Below are 26,034 nucleotides of genomic sequence, written 5' to 3' on the forward strand. Positions count from 1 at the left end.
CCGAATGCAGGCCTCTGAGCCAGAAGCTAGTGCGTAACCCGCAGTGCCCACAGGGATCATTCATCATTTGCTGACATCTAGTGTAGGGAACAGAACTTTCCAGAAGGGTAAAGATCGTGTACCGGTTGGTAGGATCCCTATAACCTAAAACCAGGCTGAACATGACTCTGAATGGATGTTAAGTGAAGCCACAGCCAAACGGATGCACCCTGAGTGAGAAACTCAAGCGCAGCAGCGGGGAGGGACGCACACCACGAACAAAGGCATCGCTCACACTTACAGTTGAAGACAGCATTACCCAGGCAGCACATACTATCACTTCACTGTAACTGCTTTTTGTAAAATAAAGAAGGCTTTCTGCGTTTGGAGTGATTTCTTCAAGCCACAGTGGAATGAACCTAAGATCCCCACCCAATTCAGACTCACGCTGCAGGCCTTTCCACAGCCAGAGGAGCGACCTCCTTGTCCTGCGCTGTGGGGTATACTGTGCTTCGCTCTCACAGCACCAGGGCCTTGTAATCATCGCTCTCACCAGCAGTTAAGAACTGTTTGTCTTATGAGACGGGGTCTCTAAGAGGACCCAGGCCGGGACCACATCTATGGACCAGTCTGGCCGGATACTCCAGGGGTCATCCGGGACTACTTGTTGAAGGAAGCACAACTCACCAGGGGTAAAGCACATCTTTAAAGCCATCTTTGTCTCCTAAGCACATCATTGTCTGGGCATGCAGTTAGGAGCCCAGGCGGTCAGCAGTTACAGGCCGGTGGCACTTAGGAGCCCAGGCGGTCAGCAGTTACAGGCTGGGCGGGGAGACCACCAGAGGAGCCTGTCCACTCCTGCAAAGAGTGACGGTCTCAGAAGCCAGTGGGGGTGTGCTGCCCTGTCCCACCCTGTCCCACAGGATTGCTATGAGTCAGAAAGGACTCTACGGCAGTGAGTTTAAGGTTTTCTTCTTTTAAAAGAGGCGACAGCACAAAAGTTCTTACTCTAGATTCACAAACCCTGTAAGTGGTCCAGGAGGGTTGGAAACTACAGGAACCTAAACCTCCAAACCTCCAGTGCAAAGATAGCAACCCTGGTGGCATCGTGTGTTATGCACTGGACTGCTGAACCAAAGGTCAGCAGTTCGAAACCAGCTGCCCCATTGGAGAAAAAGGAAGCTTCCTACTCTGCTCCAAGAGTCAGAATTGACTCAATGGCAGTGAGAGGAATAAAAACAAGACAGCGGTTTCTTTACTAGGTCCAGCTAAGGCTCCACCCATGGTCTTCCTTTCCATCCTCCTATGACCAGCAATCAAGTAACTGATTCATATGCAGGTCAGTCATGACACTGACCCATTTAGGAGCCCAGGTGGTACAGCAGTTACAGGCTGGGCTGGGAGCCACGGTTGGTGTTCACATAGGTCGCAGAGGGAGGGGGCGCTCTATGAGTGGGCTACAGCTGAAAAAGGAGTTTGATTTGTACGAAGTCCACACCTCAATCTCTCTCAGAAACTACTTACAGCCTAGTCTTATGGACCAATGACAAGTGGCAAGTCCTAACTGACAGAATTCTTAAAATGCTGAGATCCCCTCTGACCTCTGCCAAGCTGATAAAAGAAGAAAGGCAATAGGCTTGTTCTCATTATCTAGATCAGAATCTAATCAAGAATTATTTTAATAAAAAGTGTGTGAGACTTCTCTTCTCCGTTCTTTATTTGCTCTACAAAGGTGACGCCCAACTTTCTGTTGACTGCACAGTAGCAATCCGTTACCTCCAGATGAACCCAGAAACCGGTGGCTCTTCTCCTTCCCCCTCTAGAGCCTCCCCCTCCAGTGCCAGGAAGAGGCCTAAACACCCAGCTCAGTGAGCAAGATAGGACTGGGAGGGGTTGGGGCTGGGCAGGCACACACAAGGACTCAGGAGGGTGACCATCGCTTCCCTGCAGGCAGTGCGGACTCAGGAGGATGACCATCTCTTCCCTGAAGGCAGTGAAGACTCAGGAGGAAGGCCATCTCTTCCCTGCAGGCAGTGCGGACTCAGGAGGATGGCCATCTCTTCCCTGCAGACAGCGCCTCTACGAAACCCTCCCTTTGCTCTCTGGATGACATTTGGGCTCCCCCAGGGCAGAAGCGGCACTTTTTTTGTTGCTGTTTAAAATTTTCACATTCTTTTTATTAACCTTTTGCACACTTCACATTTATTTATTTATATGAATTACCAGTTGTCATTGATTTGATTGGCTTAGCTCATGGCAATCCCATGGACTTCACTGAGTGGCATTGGGTTTTTCAAGGACTATGATCTTTCAGAAGTAGATCAATAGGTCTTTTTCCTGAGAAGCCTCTGGGTAGGTTCAAAGTGCCTATGTTCTGATCTGATCTGCTGCTGAGCACTTAACCATCCACACCTCCAAGGGATTCTCTTATAAATATGTTGCTATTCATTGTTGTTGAGTTGTTTCCCACTCACGCCAACTCCATGTGTGCAGCTTTGACTGTTCCACAGACTTCTCAAGATCGTGACCTTCAGAAACAAATCTGTCTCCTGAGGTGCATCTTGATGGGTGAATACCACCAACCTTTGGCTGGTGGTTGAGGGTTTAACCATTTGTGCACCCGGGGCATATATCACGTACACCATCTCCTACTGGCCACGGCAGCTCTTTGGAAAGGGAGCCATATCATCGGCAATGATCAGGTCAGAATGCTGGAGCTAAAGTAGTTTATACTACTTCCTTAAAGCCAATAAAGTTCATGGGAGGAATGGACTCCCTTCTTTTCACTCTTCTGACTCTTAAGTCAACTGCTCTTTCCACTACAGGACAGTTCTGTCACCTCCCTGAGCATTTCTTGATATAGCACCCCAAATGAATCTGTCCCATCCTGTGACCATGCCTTGGCTTCTTAGAGCTGCTGAGAAAGAACTACCGCAGGTAAATGGCTGTAACAGTAATGTATTGTCTCACAGTTAGGAAGCTGTACGTTTATGTTCAGGGCACCAACTCTAGGGGAAAGCTATCTCTCTCCGTTGGCTCCGAGAAAAGGAAGTAGTTGAGAAGCAGCACTTTACAACCAAGAAAAGCTATTAGGGAAAAAGAAAGCTCACTTGGCTCTTAGCTGCTCCATTTTCCCTTTCTACTCTCTTCCTAGAAAGGCTTCCGGCACCCAGTGGAAGGTGTTAGACATTGGAAAGTGAATGCTGGGTCTCCTAAGCTGCCCCTTCCCTTCCCCGGGGGTCCCTGCCACACAAAGCGCCCTTGCCACGGGGAGCTGCTCTTCTGGGAAGTATCATTAGTCCTTCCCTCCCAGAGAATTCCCATCAGTCATCAGTGGTCCCCACTTCCCTTGCACTCCCAGCCACTCACCCCATCATGAAAATCACAATTTCACTCACACTGTCTTCTGTCAACCTGCCGAATGCCCTGTCCACCCCACCCCATCACTTGGAAACAAGTGATGAAAAGAAAAATTACTGTAGAAAACTTTGTAGTAGAAAACCTCCTGTAGGATACGCAGTTGAAAACAAGCCCCCCCCTCCCCAGCCTTCTTCCACTGTGTGCCAATTCCACACAGCTGACACTTCAAGACAGCCTTCCCTGGGAATGCTGGGAGTCCAATGTGAAGCTGGCTGCAGCCAACTCTTAAAGGACGTGTTTCTGTCCTTCACTGGTGGTGTAGACTGGGTGGGCGGCCTGGCTGGTTCCCTGCCAGTGGAGAAACCTCTGAAAGAGGGAGTAAAGGAGAAGGCGACGGCAGAAGACAGTGTCTCTGAGTCACGCTAGAAAAGGCCTCCTTTTCTGGGAAGCCACCAGCAGCTAAGCCGACTACAGCCAGGACCCTCCCTCCCCTCTCTAAACCATGATGCCACTTTCTCATCAAGACACCGGCCAGTGCTGTGGGGCAAATTCTGACTCCCACCTGGCATGGCAGTGCCAGATGTCGCCCACGGGTTCATCTTCATGGAGGCACATTGCCACACCTCCACTACTGTGCTAGCAGGCCTCCTTTGGCCTCAACAGATAACCACAGGTCACCAATTGAGATAAAAGATTTTTGTTTTGTTTTAAACAACTCTGACCTCATTCTCATTCTTAGGATTAAAAACCTATGTTAATTCAGTTTGAAATTAAAAGAGAGGATTCCACTTAACAAGACCTCGATTTGCCATCAGTTATAATTTTTTAAATGGTCTGTGGTACTAATAGGTCATAAAGAATAAAAACAACAGAGGTCAATCTCTAACTCATGAACTTCCCCAAAAAGAGGACGGCAGGGCTGGAGGACAGCTGCTTCTACGCGGGCTTCTGTGATTCAATTTGCTCGTGCACCTTCCATTCAGAGGCTGCACTTGCTTCTTGTCCCAAGTTTGTATCGAACTTCTGCCTGAGGGGACGGGGAACTCTGAGCCTTAATCAAGGGTCCTGGCTGGACCACACGATGCGCACACCTATAACTGAGTGTACTTGAGAAGAACTTTAGCATGGCAAAAGCTTTTGAGGACATACACCCCCCACACCAAACGCAACAAAAACATTCTTGTAAGGAACCAACCAGCAAAGGCCACACTTCGGGACTTTGCACAGAGGACTGCAAAGGTCAAGGCCCCACGCCAAGGAGGACCCGGGAAACCTCTGAGAAGACAGAGAGGAAATGGAGGCGAGTAGTGAAATCCTGACCAGAGTGGAGGCACGACTTTCTTTTCGTAGCTTCTGAGGGCTCTACCAGGGACACACACAGTTCTCACGTGGACAGCACGACTGCCTCCTACAGTGAAGAGACGGGGTGGCCCATCATCTTCTCTGGCCTGAGATGTGTAACAAGGCTGCGCCGTTTAGAAAAGTTCACAAAACTCTTCCAAACCCGCCCCCAGAAAGCACACCTCCCTCCCTCTCTCCCTCCCTCCTTCCCAATGCCTGAGTGCAGGCTCCTCCCCAGCATTATGTCATGGTGAGCAGATGGTACTATGACATTTTTTGATAAAAAGCAATCTGCTGGTAGAGTTCACTGAGAGGTCAGGGGAACCCAGATTAGCAATTGATCAGCTCTGATGGGCCGCAGCGGCAATCAACCCAGCGCCCATGCACAAACTTGCTGCCCAGCAATGGTAATCCAAGCCACAGTTTCATGGAAGCAGAGACGCGCTCCCCCATGCATACCCACTCCATCCGAGGCCCCTCTTTGACAGGGCCCACAGAGTGTGTGTGGTCTCCTTCGACCCCCAGGACACTTGGCAGCCCATAACCCTGCAGGATTAGCTCCTTCCACCTTGGAGCTCGGACCATAGCAGCATCCTGCAGTGTTTGCCTGGACACTCAGAGAACGGTAGCTAGCACAGGGGGAAATGAGCCCCTCCCCTCCTTGTTGTCAAAGAAGCAAAATCTGTTGCGCTCCAGGGACTTGTTTTCTGGGGGGGGGGGCATGGAACACAGGGATTCGCTGTGCTACACCAGAGCTATCATGGAGAGGTGGAGAGCTTTGATAACAGAAGAAGTTATCCCCTTGCTGAGGACAACTTCAGAGGGACCATAAACCACAAGGTCTCCTTGCTGAGCGAAACCACAGAGCAGTGTTCTTTGCTGGAAATGGACAGTCACCTAATGACAGTCACATCAATCCCTCCCTTCCCCCAAGCACCTATCCTATGCAGGCAGTTGGGCTCACCGTGAAAATGACCAGATTTTCTAAAACACCCCAAACGAAGTCAAACTTGCTGCCATCAAGTTAATGCTGACTCATAGTGACAGTGACCCCCTGTAGGTGTCTGAGACTGTCACTATGTACTGGAGTAGAAAGCCCAGTCTTTCTCCTCTGGAGCTGCTGGTGGTTTTGAACTGTGGACCATTCTGATTGCAGCCCACTGCATAACCACTCCACCACCTGGGCTCCCTCCCAACAGCCACATATCCAATAATCTTTCTCATTTTCCTGCAAACTCACTCAGCCAGTGGAACCGATGGATCCAGAAATAAAATAAAAAATTGTAACTGGAACATGCATGGATATAGGGCAGTCCAAAGGTTCCATCAGTAAATTCAACACTGATGGAATATTATCATCTACTCTATTCCTACCTTCTCAGTTAGTCCGATGTTGTCCTTCATAGAAACTCTTATTCAGGATGAGGATCAAGTCTGAGTCACATTGCACACTTCGCCATCATGTGCTTTTTCATCTTGTAGTCTGGAATAGGTCTTTACGTTTTGTCTTCCTCGGCCTTGACTTTTCTGAAGACAAGTCCAGCCAAGTACATAGTTTGTAGAATGTTCCTCAGTTCAAATTTTCCAAGGTTTTCATTCAGGGTACATATTTTGAGCAAGAATTCTTTGGTGGTCACATCTGGAGGGAGGTGATGTCCGTTTGCCACATGATTGACACAATTACCTTGGAATACTTACTTCATCAAGGGGGTGTCTGTCAGATTTCTCCATTGTAAAATTTCTATTTTCCCCTTTGTGATAATAAGTAATTCACGAAGAGATACTGAGAGTCTGTAAATGACCTGTTCTTCAGCAAACTTTTTACCCATTCATTTTAGAATTCATTGATTACTCTGGAATCAACGACCACCATAATTTTCCAGCTCCATCACATCTACTGACTAGCTGTCATTCTACAGGAAGAGTGCTCCGTTCTCATTTATGTGTTTATCTATCTATTGAGACGTGTGGGTCTGTGTCTATTTATGGTTTGTTGCGGTGTGGCTCCTATTTGATTCAACCTTACAGACTCTGTCAGTCCGTCTGGGTTCCTGGGAAAGCTTCAGGAATCCTGAGGAGGGTGACACAGTCTCCTCTGGCAATGTATTCCCGACACCCTGCCAATGTTTACACTTACAGCCTGCTTCCAGACACTTCCATGAAAGCCCCCCGATCAACCCAGGAAGCCCAAAGCCTCTGCAGACACAAGGAGGATGAGTATGGCCACTGCATGGTCCCAAGGGCTCTGTGGAACACCAGGTGGCAGTAGGAATGCAGGTGTTGGCTGCTCTGTGCGCCCCTTTGCCCTCCTCCCACAGCCTGCCAGGCAGAGAGGTCAGCCTCTTCTCTCTGCTCCGTGTTCCCAGCAGTGGACCTCTGCCTCCTCTGGAACCTCGTCTTCATTGCATACACCGAACTCCATGCCTTACAGGGTCCCTGGATAATGGGCTGGATTTGTCTTGATGCCTTAGGAAGATGAACTTGACATCCACAGGTTTCCACGTAGATTCAGCCAAAGATGAGTACCAGCAATCCATCAGGGAGCAGGAGGGTGTCACCGGGGTATCTTCCCTATACCAAAATCCCACTCTTCCTAGTTTTTACTCTGCTCTGAAATGCCCTCTCCATAGAGCCACCTGTCTAGGTTCTGGAAACAATTCCCTCCTTCTTCCTGCTCCTTCTGGTATAGGAATCATAAGGGGCCTCTATCCAGCTGCCTTCCGAGTGTGACACCAGCACGCTCTACCATCCCCCAGCCCCATGTTTCTCAGCCCCACCTGAACATCTGTAAAGGAACCCTTTCCCACTGTCCCTGAGTCCTCTACTTCAATGAGCCATTTGTATCCACCGGAGATGCAGATGTGCAAGGTAATAGATGGGAGTGAGGACAAGAGGTGCAGTCACAGGACGAAGATGCATTTCGGCATTGCTGTTCTTTTTGTAGATATATGCCTGCCTTATCACCTCCATTTTTAAGGAAAATGTGGCAAAACTCAACAGCATCTCCTAACCATGGCTGCCCGCCACTTAGGGAAATATATTGTAGCCATCATGGAATTAAAGACCTGGGACTGCTTCTTGTAAAAGCCACAGAGCTCAACAGGACAGTACAGATCAAAGCTCCTTCAGGAGGGACCCCAGGTATCTGTGAGTATTACACAACTCACTCATTTCCTTTGATGATGTCCTCCACACAAACCAACACCCAACCCTTCACACACAATCACCCACACAGGTGCCCAGGATCCGATGCACGGTGCTGACTCAACAGACATGCAAAGCCCAGGTCTGTGGCCATTTCACTTTTAAAACACAATTAATAGCCAATCAAGGCTAGGGCCATTCTATGCTGCTTTCCTTCCCTTGTCTTCCAAATCCAGGACATCACCAGTTGATAATGAAGAACTGCTGGCTTTGGTCAATTTCTTGGGTTCATTCCCTCAAAGCTGGGGAGCAGCTCACAGAAATCTAATTCCATGTCTGCGAGGAAAGGTTGAGCATCATAATCCTGCCTTGCACCCCCCACCACCCCGTCCGCTGGGTGCCAACTTCTCACAAGCCTGTCTTGGGAACTTGGTATTCCTATATACTTGGTATCCCTCCTTTGGCCAAGAAAACACCGAATCAAAGTATACAGACGTAACGTACCTGCAAGTCTGCATCGAATTCATGTTTCAGATGAGCTTCCTCTGCAGCTTCAACAAGACGCTGGAAAGACAGAAGGGGACAGTAAGGATGAGAAGTGTGACCTACAGGCATGTCTGTCTACAGTGTGGGAAGATGGGTACATCCACCTCTACCCAAGTGACAGATTGTAATATGGCTTGATGTGCTGCCAAGAAAGGAAAGTAATCAGTGTCAAAATCAGCTTTTTAAAACTCTGGGCATATCCAGATATGGGGCAAATCACCTACAGTGAAAATAATAATCATGTAGGCCTTCGTTATTTATACATTAGTTCTTTCAACAAATGTTTGTTAGGCATGTCTCTACATGCACAAAGTCTGCACCTCTGGTCAAAACAATGAAAGACATTGGTGCTTGTGACCTCATGCTGATTCCACTGAACTTACACAGAACAACGCATTCCTGAGATGCTCAGTCAACATTTACTGAATTGAATGCATCACTAAATGATCAAACTTTCTTCCCCAATGTTTGGGGGCTGTGTGTGTGTGTGTATGTGAATGCTCCCGGCCATTCTAGGTCTATTATTTCTGGACAAAGCTCTCCATTGCCAGGAGCAGGGGGCAAGGACACACACGGTGTGGCCCATGAGTGTGACTTTGACACTCGCATCCGGGTCAGGAAACCACTGATGCCAAGTCAATGAGCTGCACCCACAACAACACAACTCTCGGTACTTTGTGGGCCGAGGAAATGGAAAAACATAATCTCACAAACAATTTATTCAAAATAGAAAAAAGAGCAATTTCATGACATGTCTTCATTGAAAGACAATCAACTATAACCATAATTTTTATTTCACATTTCCAACAGTATTACCCATCATGAAAATATAGGCAAGAGGCTATTGTAGTAAAGCCTAACTTAAAACAAAGAAAAGCTTTAACCATTTGTTTTAAATTTTATTATCTTTTTTAAAAGGCTTTTCTGCTCGCTGGGTGAAGGCTTACAGAGCAGACCCTCAGGCTCACACTTGACAACACCTGCACATCTTTCCCCAGCTCCTCCACAGCACCCCTCTCGAGGGGCCATGGCTCATCCCATTTCCTCCGGGGGCATCCTGCTTCCACTTCTCCTTCATTCCTAACCCTCTAACTCTGTCCTGTGGACATGCTTCCTTTTGACCTTCAGTGGGTGATTATCTAACGCGGGACAAATACAGGTTTCCACAAACTTGGTAAAGGCCTCGCACAGTGGACTAACATCATACCAAAATTAGGTCCAGGTGAAAATGTACTCATTTTTATCATGGTGACTTGTAGAGTTCATGCTATCTTTCACTTGCTTTTCCTTGACATAATCTAGACCTGTGTTTATAGCCTGTGCTTGAGAAATGACGACATTCATGTTATTCTCTAATTAGTGATTGAGAGGCAAATGTCCCACGTAACAATTATTAAACTGAAATGAAAATGAAGAACTGAAATATATTTGAATAACTTAACCAAAAAACAATCAGCTGCCATACAGAGCCCTTTTCAAATCATCACGATCCCACGTGTTCAAGGGCAGATCTGCACTCCGTGGGGTTTTCTGAGCTGGGCGACCTGGGAGTCCTCGAGGAATTGTCTGTTCCACACAGAGACTCCTGGGTAACTTGAATCCACTGCCACTGAGTTGAGTAGACTTGTAGGGAAAGTGGAGCTGCCCCAGAGGTTCTCCATACCTGTCATCTTTATGGAAGCAGACTGCAGTCTTTCTCCTGACGAATCACTGGCAGGTTCGAACCACCCACCTTGCACTTAGCAGCTGAGCCTGTGCTTCATCACTGCATCCCCAGGGCTCCTTTGGAGAGCTTTGCTGTTGCTGTTCGGTGTCACCGAGTCAGTTCCTGCTCATCGTGACTGTGACAGCGAAGGAAACACTGCCCGCCATGCGCCACCCTCACAACTGCCCTTGTTGCAACCCTGTGTCCAGCCATCTTGTCAAGGGTCTTCCTCTGTGCCCTGTACCACTGCTTTACAAGCATGAGGTCCCTCTCCAGGAATTGGTCTCTCCTGCCAACCTGTTCAGGAACCAGGAATACAGAGTTGATATGCTAGTGACTGTCGCTGAGCAAAGAAGAGACCCTAGGGCAGTGGTCCTCAACCTTCCTCATACCGAGACCCTTTCAGACAGTTCCTCATGTTGTGGTGATCCCCCAACCATAACATTATGTTCGCTGCTACTTCATAACTTTGCTACTGTTATGAATCTGGCGACCCCTGTGAAAGGGTCGTTCAACCCTCAAAGGGGTCGCAACCCACAGGTTGAGAACCACAGCCAAACACTACAGGGCCACAGTCAGGAGCACCAGTTCTAATTCTAGCCTGGATGCTAACCCAGGTTGACCAGTTGTAAGATCTTAGACAAGTTCATTCCTTTGTCAGGGACCCACTTTCCTCATCACAAGCACATAAAGAGCTTTCTCAAAGTGCAGCCCCCCTGGTGGGCACCCCCAGCTTGACCGGGAACTTGCTGGAAAGGCAAACGCGAGCTCTAAGATTCCAGCCTAGTCTGAATGGATCCATCAAAAATTCGTGGGCTGGGAACTCGCTATAATTCATGTTGTTACGAAGTCACTCAAGCTTGAGAACACTGACAATAACGGCCCTCATCCCTGACCTTACCTCACCCTCGACACCTTGCTCAATGAGTTTCTCATCTCATCTATCTTTAAATACTCGTGTATGATCACACTTGTGTATATATGTACATCTGCTGTGAGACATCAAATCCTGAACAGAAGAAAAGCCTGGCACAGAGGGCTGGGAAGCAGAGAAAAGAAGTAAAGGGAAGCATGAATCAGAGTGAGTACATTCACTCCAGCCTTGCCGTGGGTCACCGTATTTCGGAATCCACCTAGTCAATGAAGTGTGTCAGCATCCAGGATCATGTGATACACTCTGCAAGTGTATCAATGTGGACCCTGACAGGTGAGTGACAGGTGCAGCCAGAAGAAATCAATATGCATCTGAGAGGAATGCACGTCGTCTGTAAATGTTACCGCTTCTATGCATGTATCATGAAATCGATCACACATTGAACTTCACAGTGTGTACGGGGGTCCTGGTGGTGCAGTGGGTTAAGCAGAGGCTGCTAGCCAACAGGTCTGCAGTTTAGACCCAGGTCTTCACCTCTGGAGGGCGATGTGGCAGTCTGCTTCTGAAAAGACTTACCACTTTGGACACCCCAAGAAGCAGTTCTGCTCTGTCCTACAGGGTCACTGGAAGTCAGCAGTAGGCTTTGGTACAGCAGGCACAAAAATTATGCATTTCTGAATATTTACACGATCAAAATAATTCCTGCCTTGTGAGCATTTACTAAACACACACACTTCTTTTTCTTTATCGGACTTTCGTGATGGGGTCAATGGTTCACTTGCTAGGCTGCTAATGGAAAAGCTAGTGGTTCGAGTCCACTCAACAGCCCATCGAAGGAAAACCCTGGTAAAATCTACTTCTGAAAACCCAGAATCTGGTGTCAACTTGCAAAGGGTGGAGGCTAGCCTGTCAATCAGATTACAGCTTGATGACCTCATTTGGCAGCACCATAAAGATAAATGGCTCACCGGTGGCCAGATATGCACAGACTCTCTGCTTCATTTTCCTGCTGACATGACTCATGGAGCTACTCGAGAGCCCTGGAGCTGAAGGAGCCATGTGGAAACCCACGCCAGAGCTGAAGTGCCTCTACTGCCACTGGATCCACAAGACTTTCCACATTCCACAAGATCCACTGTGATCTTCCTGTATTCAGCATGATTGCATGTGTTGCATAAGGCTGAAGAGGACTTTATAGATTGATATTGGACATATGTGCTAATATCAGACTTATGGACTTGATCTGGACTGGGCTGGGATGTTTTCTTAATATACAATTACTCTGTGTACAAAGCTCTGTCCTTATACACATGAGTGTCTATGAATGTTCCTACCTGGACTGATACACTAACTCAGTCCAACTCTACTCGGAAAGCACACAGCTCCCATCACCCCAAACTGATGAGTAGCAGCTGGTTATCATCGGCCAAGAACCCCGAGAAGAAATGTTGATGAAATGCCCAACTAATCAAATGATGAGAACGAAATAAAACTCCCCAATGGCCAAGGTCAACCAACACTGCCAAGAGCTAAGAACTGGACGTGAAAAGAAGGATGCAGTATGGGACTGATAAAGAACAAGATGGAAATAAATTATCACAAAAAGTATAGCATGAAGTATATAACATAGTGTATCTATGTATATATATGCATATGTACAGATAGATATAAATACCATGTAACATTCATATTTAAGATGATAATCTTAAATGATAATGGTTACTTTTACCATAAACAGTATGTTACAAGGTACAGGCACAAGAAGGGACTATACTTACAAGCATCCCAATAATATGGTGCTAACTATTAAGAGTGGCCAGAACACTGGGCACTGGGCTGAGTACAGGGTGAGAACTTGACCTACCTCAGTGGCCAATGTTCAATGTTCAAGTTCAATATGCTGAATGCCTTTCCCAACATGACTTGCTTCATCTCTTACACTTCTCATTTCCACAAAGACATTCTCCATCATGCTGACCACAAAGCTTTAGGAAACAGGGTTTAAGGAAAGAAAGCAGACCTGCAGCTACGCATCACCCATTGCTTTATCAATCATCAATTGACCAGACACAAATCAATCATTTAAGTCAAATGAAGAATGCTTCCCAAAAAGTGTTAAACAAGAAAAATCATTTTAACTTGCTAATATGTTAATTCTTAAATAAGAAACCACCCCTGGGTCTGGGGAGAACTGGAACTCTATTATACCTATTAGAAAGGCAGTGTACTTTTAATAACAAGAAGTTAATTTTCCCTTATATGAATTCCCTTTCCCAATCCACAGATGGGCTTATAGAATCATGAATGTGGACTTTAATTAAAACTGAGCTGTGGAAATCAACATGGCTTTGGACGCTTTGGTATTCAAAATGAGCTTTGGCGTGAAAGAAGAAGGCAGTTTCATCCACAGGTCCGCCACCTTGGTGCCTAAAAAAGGGTTTTCTTGAAAAAAAAATGCTAATATACTGGACTATGCACCGTGGCTTTTAATACAGCCCATACAAGCTAAAAGATTGCCTTTCCTTGATGAACGTGCCTTTATTGACTTCCTGTAGTTCCACAAAATCTTCCTGTGTCATGAAATAAACAAGAGCTATCTTTATAAATAAGAAGGGTTAAATGCCAGGGATCTTGGATAGGATTCATAGCCAGGGTAAAGGGCGAAGCCAATGGGAACAGTAGCAACAGGACAGTCATCGCATTTCAAACCAAGCCTTCCTCCGTATTACAATGATGCCACAGAGAGTCACACTGTGTTCGCCCTGGTGGACCAGAGACACTCCTATGTGCATAAGAAAGAACTTTATATTAATGAGCAATTGTACATGAAGAAAACATCTCAGCCCCGTCCAGATCAAGTCCATAAATCTGATATTAGTCCATATGTCTGATACAAGTCTCTAATCTCCTCTTCAGACTCATGCAACACATGCAATGATGCCGAATGCAGGATGATCACAGGCCAGTGGGTAGAACGTCTTGTGGATGCAGTGGTGGTAGAAGAATCTCAGTGCTGGCATGGGTCTCCATGTGGCTCCTCCAGCTCCAGGACTCTGGTTCCATCAGGGGTCACCATGTAGCTTGTCAGCAGGAAGACAAGCAGAGTGTCTGTGTGTATCTGGTCTCCAGTGAGCTATTTATCTCCATGGCGCCTCCAAATAAGGTCATCAAGCTGCAACTTGATTGACAGGCTAGACTCCACCCCTTTGCAAGTTGACACCAGATTATGTGACTGCCACACGTACAATACCACACCATGAGTGGCCTCTGCTCCTTCCTACATTGAAGTCGAGACTGGGGTTGAAGACACCAGGTTAGGTCAAACTCTCGGTCCTAGTTCAGGGCTGAAGAGAAGACAAAAACCAAGCTAAAGGGAAACAAAGGAATCTGAGCAGGAAAATGATTTTGTTGTTGCTCTTCTTGTAGTTTTTGCTCCTGGTCATTTTAGATTAACAAAGAAAAACTTAAAAGAAGTGAGAGGTGGGTAAATAATGGGAAAATGTGATTTCATAACCAAAGTAACTTATGACTGAACGAACCCTTGCTGATTCTATCAGAATTCTATCACATTATATATACATGAATTTAAAAATCTCTAAAGTAGTGTGGGTGGGGTCATTACAGAAAAAAATCCTTAAAGCAAGACAAACCATATGGAAGAGAAAAAAAATCTTACTTCTTAGGTCAATCTCAGATACTTTGCCTGTAAATTAAAAAAAAAAAAAGAACTCAGTGTCATCCAGTTGATTCTCACTTCCAGTTGGTGACTCAACAATGGAAATCATTCAGTGGAGGGGATTCGAGATTTCAAAGCGCTTAATGTGATTAGAGGTTTCCGTTTAAAGAATTGCAATGATGCATTTAAGACTCTTACCAAGAGTTCTATTAGGAATATTCTGAAATGAGAAAGCAATTCTTTCTCAAAGGAGATTTACGTTCAACTGGGAGAATCCTAAAAAAGAAAAGGTCACTAACAGTTTAGATTTGGCTGACATTACTAACTAACTTGGTGCTAGCGAGTGAATGGCGTGACTGCATGAGTCTTCCTCCAGCGAGATGCATCTATGGAACCTGTAGAAACCAACCAAGAAGAGAAATCACCCAGCAGGTGCTGGAGAGTAAGGAGTAGTAGTTGCTATCTCACACGTACCCAGTGTGGCACAGGCCCTCTTTTGCTCTTCCTTAGATTCTGAGCACTAGATCTGTGGATGGCCGTGGGCTGGGGGTTGGACTGAGAACCGCGAAGTCAGCCATTTGAACCCACCTGCTATTCGGTGGGCTTCCTGTTCCCGTAAATATGACAACCTTGGAACACCGAGGGAGCCACTAAGAGCCAGAATGGGCGAGGAGGAGCAACCAAGTTTGGTTTGGGTTTGTGGTTTACAGTGGCAGCCCTCCGTCCACTTTCTGTTTCCTCGTAGATTCAGCTACCACTGAGCCTTCTCTGCCCGGTGGCCAGTAATGTGACAAGTTGTGTCCTCCAGCAGAGTGTGACTCCCGGGACCAGCCCAAGAAGGGGAAGTCTCATCTTCAGGGCCTGCAGTCTGGGACGTGTCCCATTGGTGTCTCTGTCCCGGCCCCAGTATTCCTGCCTGTGACTGTGATAAGATAATCTGCTGCCAGTCACCATTTTGTGACAATTTCCTGTGTTGTCCACGTTCAATCGAGGCAGCCACCCAGGAAACTCGGCAGCACAGTGGCTGAGCACACAGCGCCTGGAGCCTGACCCCCCTTGTGCAGATGGGCTGCACAGAGGCTGCAGCCACGGGCTCAGCCCTACCAGCAAGCTCGAGGCGGGGACGGACGGGTCAGGGTCTGCTCTGCGGTGCGCAGGCCCCTGCGAGTGAGGACTGACCAGAAGGCAGTAGCAGCAACAGCAGCACTTTGGTGGCGGCCTCGTGCTGACTCCTTCAGACACTGTGGTTCCCTCATCGGGATGATGGGGTCCCCGCCCTGGTCTTGTCTCTCCCTGTTTAAGATTGTAGAAGGAGGTCACTCTAAATGACATTTCCATTTGGGACCTTCCTTCCTAGATTTGGTAGCTGTCATTTTAAACCCTACCTGTCAGGTGAAGAGGAAGTTAGAGCTAATGCTATTCTAGAATCAAGCGGAGGATGATGGAGGGCAGTGGTTCGCAACCTGTGGGTCGTGACTCCTTTGGGCGTCTAATGACCCTTTCACAGGACTCGCCGGATTCATAACTGTAGCAAAAGGACAGTGATAAAGTAGAAACAAAAATAATGTGATGTTTGGGGTCCCCGCCGCATAGGAACTATACGAAATGGTGGTGGCGTGAGGAAGGTGGAGCACCACTGGTGTCGTGGGTTCCGCTGTGGGCTGCCAACTGTAAGGCCAAGGCCAGCAGTCTGAGACCCCCCGCCTACCAGGGAGGGAGAGGAGACACTCTGAAGCCTTGGGGGTCACAGGGCCATTCTACGCTGGCCTGAAGGGCCACTCTGAGCGGGAGCGGCCTGGACATGGCAGTGAGCTGTTGTTCATTTCAGCATCACTGTGGTCGGGCAGGACTTGACCCCAACGAGCCAACATTCCACAGCAAGGTTAGCTAGCTTCATTAAGGACCTGTGAGCACCCCACAAAAGACATCTCTAGGAACCTGGGCACAATGAGATTATGCTCCCTCACCTCTCAGGTATCATTCCCAACACCTCTTTTTTGTTTCAGAAAGCAGAAGCCATCAGATTAGGGCCCTCCGCTTAAGAAAATAACGGAAAATGCTCAAGTCGATATTCCTCTTCCTTTGGTGCTGAAAGCGCTTCTATTGTGGGGATCCCCAACCATCACATTATTGTCGCTGCTACTTCATCAGTCATTTCGCTGCTGTTGTGAATCAGGTGACCCTGTGAGAGGGTCAGTTGAGAACCGCTGGTCTAGAGTGTTTGTTGCAAGGTGACAGAGAGTCTGTCTCTCTGTGTGGCTTCCAGTGACTCGGCACCTATCTCCCCGAAAGTAGAGCTTCCACCCACAGCCCGGCAGGGATGAGAGGTGGCTGACAGAAGGCGCGGACACACAGGGCAGTGACCACTAGGAAAGGCCCGTGGGAGGGAGGGAAAGCAAGAGCCAAAGACGCTTTCCAAAAAAGAAGACGTTTCTGTCGAGCTGGGAAGAAGTCCAAGAAGTAACCGGGGGAAGGAGGGTCACTGAAAGTGTCTATGATAAGGTAACCAGACGTCCCGCTTTTGGTGGGGCAGTCCCAATTTTTATCAATTTGTCCCACATCCCATGGCATTTTTAAAAAGTCCTGATTTTTGGAAAGAATGCACCACAAGCTAGGGAACGGCACGAGAATGGGAAGGGAATAGATATAATACATAATGCCATTCAAACAGCTGCTGATTTGTTGCCTGTAGATGTGGAAAATATTGTTATTAAATATATTCTTGTTTCTATATATACACCATGCGCATTGAACTGCTTAAAGAATTTTGTGAAACTGCAGAAGCCGAACATCAGAAAATACTTGGATACAGTAAAACGCGCTGGTTAACTCTTTTGCCAGCTGTCAAAAGAATTTTGAAAATATATGATCTTTTGAAATCCTACTTTCTATCACAGGATAAATGTCCTAGAATTTTAGAAGAGTTTTTTAAAAAAGAATCTTCAAAAATTTGGCTAGAGTTTGTACACAATCAAGCAGCTCTTTTTCAAAATGCTATAAAACTTATTGAAGGTGACAAAATTTTGGTAATCAAAGTAGCAAATGAAGTTAATAATTTAAAATTTCAGTGTCAAGAGCAGTTAGAAAATAATTTTCTTCCATTAACTATCCTTATTAGTATAAGCCAGCTAGGAGAACAAGGCACAATAAATCATGCAGATATCACGAATCACTTTAAAAAGTTCTATAGTAACTGCATAGATTATTTAGAAGAGTAGATGGTACATTACAATGATATTGAACATTTTCATTGGGTTACATTAAAATAAGAACTTAATTGGAATGGTGTGCAAAAATCATTTGATCATATTACTCAAAAGTTCCCATATAGTAATTATTTCTGAAAATGATCTTTTAATGAGGTATCATTATTAAAAATATATATTGATAAGGAAAAGGTTAAATCTTGGGCATCAGCAAAAATCACAATAGAGAACAAATGGTTAGAAATATTTCATCATTTTGAAACAAACCATGTTCCACACAATAATGCACTAAAAATTGTGGAATATGCGCTGTCCTTACCAGGAACTAATGCTGTGAATGAATGCATTTTCTATGGTAAATAAAGTGTGGGCATCAGAAAAATCACAATTAAGTTTTGAGACTTTGAAAGCCATTTTATGTGTGAATAATTTAACAAATTCTTGTGAAAAATGTCATGATCTTTTAAACAATGACAGCAATCTCCTTAAAAAATTCACACAAATGAGAAATATGCCAAAGAATAAAATAATACTATACATAACTGTAATGTATTATATTTGTAAATTGTACTTATGTTGAAATTTTAAAAAATATATTAAAGTACTATTTTTGCATTCTATGAAAATTTTGTTTTAAACATTTTATTAGGGGTCTATGAAAATTTTTGTTGCTCCATATAGACCAAATTTTTCATCAAGAACTCCCCCCCCCCCCATCAATGGAAACCCCCCCTCCCCCCACTCAATGGTATCCCGCTTTACCAAGGTTAAAATCTGGTCACCTTAGTGTATGAGCTAGTGGTGGGGATAATTCATGGACAGTTGGGAAGCAGGAAAAGGCTCTGGAGAGAGAAAAGAGCTCAGAATGGCCACGGCTCAGAGATGTGGACAGGCTGGAGACTACACCGAGGACCGCGTGGTCAGGACAATAGCATGAAGCAGACACACAATACACGAGACAAGAAAGCCAAGCCTTCTTTCCTCCCAAACCCAGAGCACTGATACTGCAGTCAGATTCCTAGCTGGTAGATGAGCAGTCTTCAGTAATCCTTACTGATGTCAATGTTTTCACTTCTCCATAAAAAGGCACCTATAAATCACCCACTATAGAGAGGCTCGTTCCTTTAAGGAAGCACAGCTTTGAAGGAGCCTTCATGATTTCTTGTTCCTGTGGGAGGAATACTCTTTGTTGTACGCCAGTGAACATTTTGTGTAAAGTGACCTTCTGCAGGAAAGCTGCAAAGATTGCTTCTGCTTTAAAAACGGCAAACATTTCCAAGTGGATTATAAAAGCCAATCTCTAAAGTGTCCAGAGAAAGCCGCTAACAGAACAATAGAGCAAACACATCTCGTGTGCACGTGGGGGCTTTTCTCTCCGCCCCGTCACTCCTCTCCACTTCTGGTCTCCTTCAGATCACATGGGCAACACCAGCCTTTGTGTAAGACAACGTCAGTTTACATCACAAGACAGGAGGACGATCTAGAATAAATGATGTTGGTGTCCAGGGAGATGCTGTAGTTGGAGGCCAATGAGTCGGTTTCCATGTAGGGTGACCTCGTGGCCAGGAGGAGGTGCCACTGCCTGCTCTGGCCCCATCCTGTCAGGTGGTCACCTGTGGGCCATGTTTGGAGTCCCTGTGCTCCCTGTGCTCACCTCATGGAGGGGTTCTGTTTTCCCAGTGGGCCCTCCTGTCCTGGAGACCCAATCTTGCCATCCTCTCTTCTATGGAACTTTCTGGCTAAACTTCCTCCAGAACAGAAATGTTTCTTCTTTCTCAAGTCTATAACAGTCTTGCCTTCAACCCTGCGCAATCTTGAATACATGCGCAACCACAGTCTCTGCCAGCACCACAATTCAGATGCCACGCTTCTTCTTCCTCAGTCTTCCCTCCTCCTGGACCAGCTCTCATGGGCAGATGAAAAAGTCATGGGGAGGGAGAGGGGAGGTGAGCCGGCAAGATGATAGCTTCACTCCTGAACATTTTTACAGCAGGTTTGGCCCATATCATGTCATCTGAGTTCCTGACTGCTGCTTCCATGGGCGCTGAGGGTGGATCTAAGGACAATGGCGTCCTCAACAGCACTGATGGTTCCTCGTGGCATTGCTTATTGGTCCAGGGTGGGGATCTGTGCTTCCTCTCCTTTGAGGTTCAAGACACACTGAAGGATCACATCAACAGATATCTCAAGTCCTCCTGGCTTTCCAAAGGAGAGGCTGTCTTTGTGCCAGCCACAGGTCATTCCTGAGCCTCCGTGGGATCCTGCCACCTGTTCTCTATGGAGGGCAGCTCCTCCACGGGAGGCAGGGCTCTTTGAGGCCGAGCAACTAAATCGCTGCTATCAAAATGGATAAGCAATTTCCAAAATGAGGCCTTCTGAGTCTACAATTAAGGTTGCAGGCCCTCCTGTGCAGTATTAGTCAAGCTGCTGATGAAGGTAATAGCCAAGCCCCGCTGGAAGGGCTGCTCAGGGCACAGGCCGCACAGGAGGAGACAGGGCAAGAAGGCACTACATCTCAGCCCCCGCCATTTCCTCCAAGCCATCCAGCACTCGGAAGAACTGTCTTCTGCTTATGAGGACTTCTTGGGGGTGGTCCAGAGTCCATTACCCAAACTGAGCTACCTAACTATAAACCTAGTGAAGTGCTGTCCCCCACCCCCACCCCCAGGATCCCTACAGTGCATTGGGAATGGGCTGATTTCCTTTGGGAGCAACAGCACTGCCATTCACTTCCTGACGGGGAGTCCACGGTGAAGAGCGGCTAGGACATCGTGACGAGATCCACATGTGTTTCCTCCTAAGGCAGTGGTTCTACCTTCCTCATGTCAAGACCCTTTCATACAGTTCTTCATGTGGTGGTGACCCCCCAACCATCACATTATTTTCATTGCTACTTTATCACTGTAATTTTGCTACTGTTACAAATCGCGTAACCCCTGTGAAAGGTCATTCGACCCCCGAAGGGGTCTCAACCCACATTTTAAGAACCATTGCCCTAAGGGGATGACACATCCCAGAGGCTTTGAAGAAAGTTCTGCAGCGGTGAAGAAAATTCTGTTCCAGTTCTTAATGATATCTTTTGCAGGGTTTCCTCAGAAGGTGTTCCTGGACCAATAATGAGAGTGGTGATACTAGGAGGGGAGGGGTAGAACGGGGGAATCGATCACAAGGATCTACACATTACCCCCTCCCTGGGAGACGGACAACAGAAAAGTGGATGAAGGGAGATGTCAGACAGTGTAAGACATGACAAAATAATGATTATTTATAAATTATCAATGGTTATTGAGGGGGGAGGGAGCGTAAAAAACGGGGAGCTGATACCAAGGGCTCAAGTAGAAAGAAAATGTTTTGAGAATGATGATGTCAACAAATGTACAAATGTGCTTGACACAATGGATGGATGGATGGATGGATGGATTGTAATGAGTTTTATAAGCCCCTAATAAAAATGTTTTTTAAGAATGGTGTTCCTAGAACTCATCCTGGCAAAATCCTGGAGGCACCTTGGAGTAGTGAAGGGATGAGCCTCAGCCCCACGTGAGTAACAGAGCATCCCCAGGCCTCCTTGTAGGATTACGCTTCCCACTACCTTGGTTCAATTTCAAGCTACAAGTCTGTGCTGAGCACCTATCAGGCTAACAGACGGTGTGAGGCTCCAGTAAACAAATGGCTTCACTGTTCCCCCTAGAAAAGCTTTGGGTCTTTTAACCCTTTGGACACAGTCCTGTCTGAGCAGGTCTAAACCACAAGGGGGCCAAGATGTGAGTCCACGCTTTGCTCCAGCTCACCATAGACTCCTGACAAAGCTGCATTTGTCCGAGTGCCGATGAGCTGACACCACAGCATCCCCGCCCTGCACCACAGTGTGCGGATCTGATGAGCATATCCTGAAGGGTGCCACGTGAGGATGGACTCGCGCTCTGGTGGGGGCCCGGGAGGACACACGATTTCCTGGCACGGAACAGCTTGAGTGGAACAAGGGAACGTCACCGTCTGTGCCACCCACAGCTGACTCCTGTGGGGAGAACGGGAGCAACACTCTGGGTTCACAGTTACAGGGAGGTGATGTGAAAGTGGATTCTGCTGCCAAGAAAAGGGCTCCCAAGCTTGTGTGCGAAACACGGGGCTGCGCCCCTGCTTCCACAGGCTGCTCCTCCACAGACACCACTCTCTACAGTCCTTCCTCAGCTTCACAGGTCACATCTGCGATCAGCAAGGCTGAAGGTGGAAGGGAGCAAGAGCCATTACCGAAGGGTTTGATGGAGGTTCTCAGAGCAGTTGTTGGTCAAAACCAGCTCCTCTGATGGATGGCACCATTGAGACATGGACCAGGACGGTGAAGGTGGTAGCAGTGACCAGTCCCCCGACCTCAGCCCAACATGGCAGGAAATGAATGAAGTGGAAATGGAATCATGCAGAGTTGCCCCAGTCCACTCAGACAGAACCGCTTAAGATGAATGTTAAATATGGAAATTGCTGTGCTGATTTCCTTTTGTTTTCTTTTCCTTCCTTCCTTCCTTCCTTCCTTCCTTCCTTCCTTCCTTCCTTCCTTCCTTCCTTCCTTCCTTCTATCCAAATGTTTACCAGACAGCTTCAGTTTGGATGGGAGCATAGCATGTCCTTGGCACATAGCAAATATCATTAGTATGAGTTCTCAGCATTACTGACACTGATGATGATGATGATGAATGAGCATAATTAAGCTAAGGGCATAGGAGATGAAGAAGACTGACACATCAAAGTCAAGGTGAGAGGGATAAATTAGACAATGGGATCCAGATTATAACAGGAGAGCTATACAAGAGGATGACAAGAGGTCACATGTAGGGCACATACCTTGAGTTCCACATTAACTATGCGCCAAACTGTAATTTAATCAACTAATTCAGTCAAGCATGTATAAGAGAAAACACAGATATCACCCCAAGTTTACAGATGGGGTAAAGAGCAGAGAGGTTTAAGTGTTCTAAAAACTCAGATCAGGGAGAAAATCCGACTGTTGGTACGGAGGACTCGTGTTCAAGTTTCCCGTACCATGTGGAAGTAAGTCCAAGTGTAAGGGTGACTGGAACTTAACCGGGGAGCCAAGAAGAATGGTGCACGACCAGTGAAAAGTTACAGGTAAGAACCTACTGCCTTTGCAGGCAAGGAGGAGCGGGGAGGGGGGTGAGAGGGTGTAGGGGAGAGACACAAAGGGAGGCAAGTGGAGTTCAGGTTCAAGGGCCCAGTGACCCTGGGCCTATGGACTCCTAGGTCCTGAAGAGGTCTGAGTAGACAGAAAAATGAGACAATCAGACCTGAATGTTAATTCATAAAACTGCTCCGGTAATGAATGGGCGGTAAAAGAATAAGGGAATAACGAGAAACAAGAGGGGCTGGAGGAACGAGGCCAAGGCCAAGGGTATTCCATAATGTGCAATCCATCGGCAAGTCCGGTGAGATCTTTCCCTTCAACTTCACCCTATCTCCCACTTTCCTCATCACCTCCCTGGTTACAACTGGAGCAAACGTAGCACTCACCCCTTCTCCCCACCTTGCACAGGCTCTAAACGGTCTCGCAGATTCCACTCCTGTGCCTACAGTCCATTCTCCACCGGGCAGCCAGAGGGGTCTCTTACAGGCGATCCGGAAGGCATCACTCCGAGGGAGCAAGAGAAAGCGTTCAGCTTCCATAAGGAGTTACGGCAGTGGGTGCACAGGGCAGGTCTCCTCTGGGCAGAGGGTCGCTGAGAGTCGAGGGGCTCCACGGCTATGGGTGACCATTGAGCCTCGGGGTGTGGGAGGCAGTTTTCTGTGACTACAGAATTTCCTGAATTTCAGAAGACTGGCTTCTGTTTTTCACTGAGCCCCAGTTCTTCAAACCAACACGTGAAACTCTAAGGGCCTACTTGGGACGCCTGGAGGGTCTTCTTCCCATAAAACCTGACCTAGTGACTATATAAGAACCTTTTCAGAGCAGAGGGAGGCCGAAGGGCAAAGATAAGTGAAAATAAGAGGCAGGGAAGTTGAGAAAAACAAATCCAAACACTTGTTCATGAAATGCGAGGGGGAAGGAGGTAGGGAGGGAGGGACTTGAACCCTAGCAGGAAGAGAACGTACCATGAAGGAAAGGTTTCAGATGAACACAGACCAGAACGAAGACTCCCCTAAGGGCTGTCCGGCAGCTCTAGCTCAGGGCCACTCCAGGGTTGGTCCCAAGAGCCAGATGGGCCATGGAATCCATGTCTCATGTTCAAAGGCCTTCTAGTTAGACTTTCCAGATTCTCTTCTGAAGAGATTACAGGGACCATCACAAAGATACTGTGACAAGAATATAAAGGTGGCTAGAGTTGTAGGGAGCCCTGGTAGTGTGCTGGGCTGTGATCCGCATGGTCAGCAGTTCAAAACCACCAGCAGCTCCTAAGGAGAAAGACTGAGCTTTCTACTCCCATAAAGTTGCAAAGGTCAGAAACCCACAGGGGCCACTAAGAGTCAGCACTGATGTGATGGCAGTGAGTTTTGCAGTTATAGGTGCATTGTTTCCTGGACCAGACAGCCACACATTACCATTTACTGTATCCTGTGTTCACATGGGAAGAGCAGTAAACTGTATAGGAATTCACTGTTAAATTCAGTAATGTATTTAATCTAGCTTTTTAAAATATATCACAAGTTTGAACTATGTTTTGTTACGTGTTCATTGCATAAAGACCTGGAATCTTGTAGGGGGTGGATTCTAAAGGGCTTAAAAAACTTTCAAAAAAATGTAAAAAAAAGAAAATTTTCGACTTTTGATGGGCACTAGTAATAGGGACAGGTCAATTTTTGCGTTGTTTTGTTCTATCTTTAAAGTAAAACCTGCTTCGTATAGTTGTGTGTGAAGCTTATGCCAAATGAAATCAAGAGTAAGGCTAGCCATTGTCTTGGTCTCTGAACAGTTTGCAGACCTCCTTGCTTTAGTTAGTAACACATCCGGCGGCCTCTGGATGCTCTGGGGAAGGTACGTTGAGCTGCTCAAACATAAGGGCAGCAGCTAAAACCCAACAGCTAAAACATAAACCCCAACAGCTGCTCCTTGAGAGGAAGATGAGGTTGTCTCCAGAAACCCCAAGGAGAAGTTCCACTCTGTCCTACAGGGTCACTATCAGACAGAACAGGCTATATGGTCCTGGTTTCTAGCCGTGAACTACTGCATAGTAGAAGGAGATGGAAAACCAAGAGACTGGGTTATAAATGGCATGTTGTGTCCGGTAAGCTCATTTTTTATTATTCTCCCCTTCTAATTCTGATATATTCCTCTTGCATTCAAACAATGGCATTGCCACCCTGCACCACCAGACTTGACATTTTTAAATTTCCAGAGATGAGATGCTAGCTTAAGGGATAAGCTGGCTTTTCTGAAGAGATTATAGGTTCCTTTTTTTAATGCCCAGGTAATGAACAGAAGTGACAGATTAGGTTTGAATTTTTCTGGAAAGTTACTCATGTGCTTTCCTCTCTCAGCCCAACTCTGTTCATCTGCCAACCCTTAATTTATTTATTATATGAATTCATTATAATGTTATTCATGTACTGTATTATTTATTCTAACTTTATTTCAAACTTGTAATGAATGAAGTAGGCATGTGAACAGGAATGGGTTCCTAGTGAAAGACTTGAGGAATCCTTTTCAATTGCTTGTTTGTTTGCTTTGTTTTTAGATGAAGAAAAGAAGAGCTAATGAAGGGAGGATCAGTCCTGTTTTCCCAAGGTTAAAAACTGCGGCTGATGTTTGTGCCAGGTCTCGTCTGTGCAGTGTTTGCCCTTGGGCGTCTTTAGACTCCACTCACAGACACCCTCCTCTCCCCTCCAACCATCTTCTTGTAACTTCCAAGCCCCCTGGCATGATCAAGCAAGAGATTCTTGGGGCTACAGTCCAACACACAGACATCCCATAGTTGTCTGTCTGGACCTCCTTCTGGACACACAGAGAAGTTATAAGTGGTGTTAGGCTGAAAAAAGAGCAATTGTATACTGAGAAAACATCCCAGCCCAGTGCAGATCAAGTCCTTACGTCTGATATTAGCCCATATGCCCAATACCAGTCCATAAGTCCCTTTTCAGACTCACGGAGCCATTCACATGGATGCCGAATGCAGGAGGCTCTCAGGCCAGTGAGTGAAAGGTGTGTGGCTCCAATGGTGGTGGATGCATCTCCAGGGCTCTGGCTGCCATCAGCAGG

At 46.6% G+C, this 26,034-nt stretch overlaps 1 protein-coding gene across 1 annotated transcript in view; it reads right to left on the minus strand.

Moving 5' to 3' along the window:
• The window catches only part of CACNA2D3 (calcium voltage-gated channel auxiliary subunit alpha2delta 3), a 978,241-nt gene that overhangs the window by 663,823 nt on the left and 288,384 nt on the right, over window positions 1–26,034 (minus strand). Inside the window, exon 4 of the mRNA XM_075550920.1 lies at window positions 8,329–8,388. Within this exon, the coding sequence (XP_075407035.1) occupies window positions 8,329–8,388 (60 nt within the window). The remainder of the gene's footprint in view (window positions 1–8,328; window positions 8,389–26,034) is intronic.

Source organism: Tenrec ecaudatus, chromosome 5, assembly GCF_050624435.1.
Source record: "Tenrec ecaudatus isolate mTenEca1 chromosome 5, mTenEca1.hap1, whole genome shotgun sequence".
NCBI lineage: Eukaryota > Metazoa > Chordata > Mammalia > Afrosoricida > Tenrecidae > Tenrec > Tenrec ecaudatus.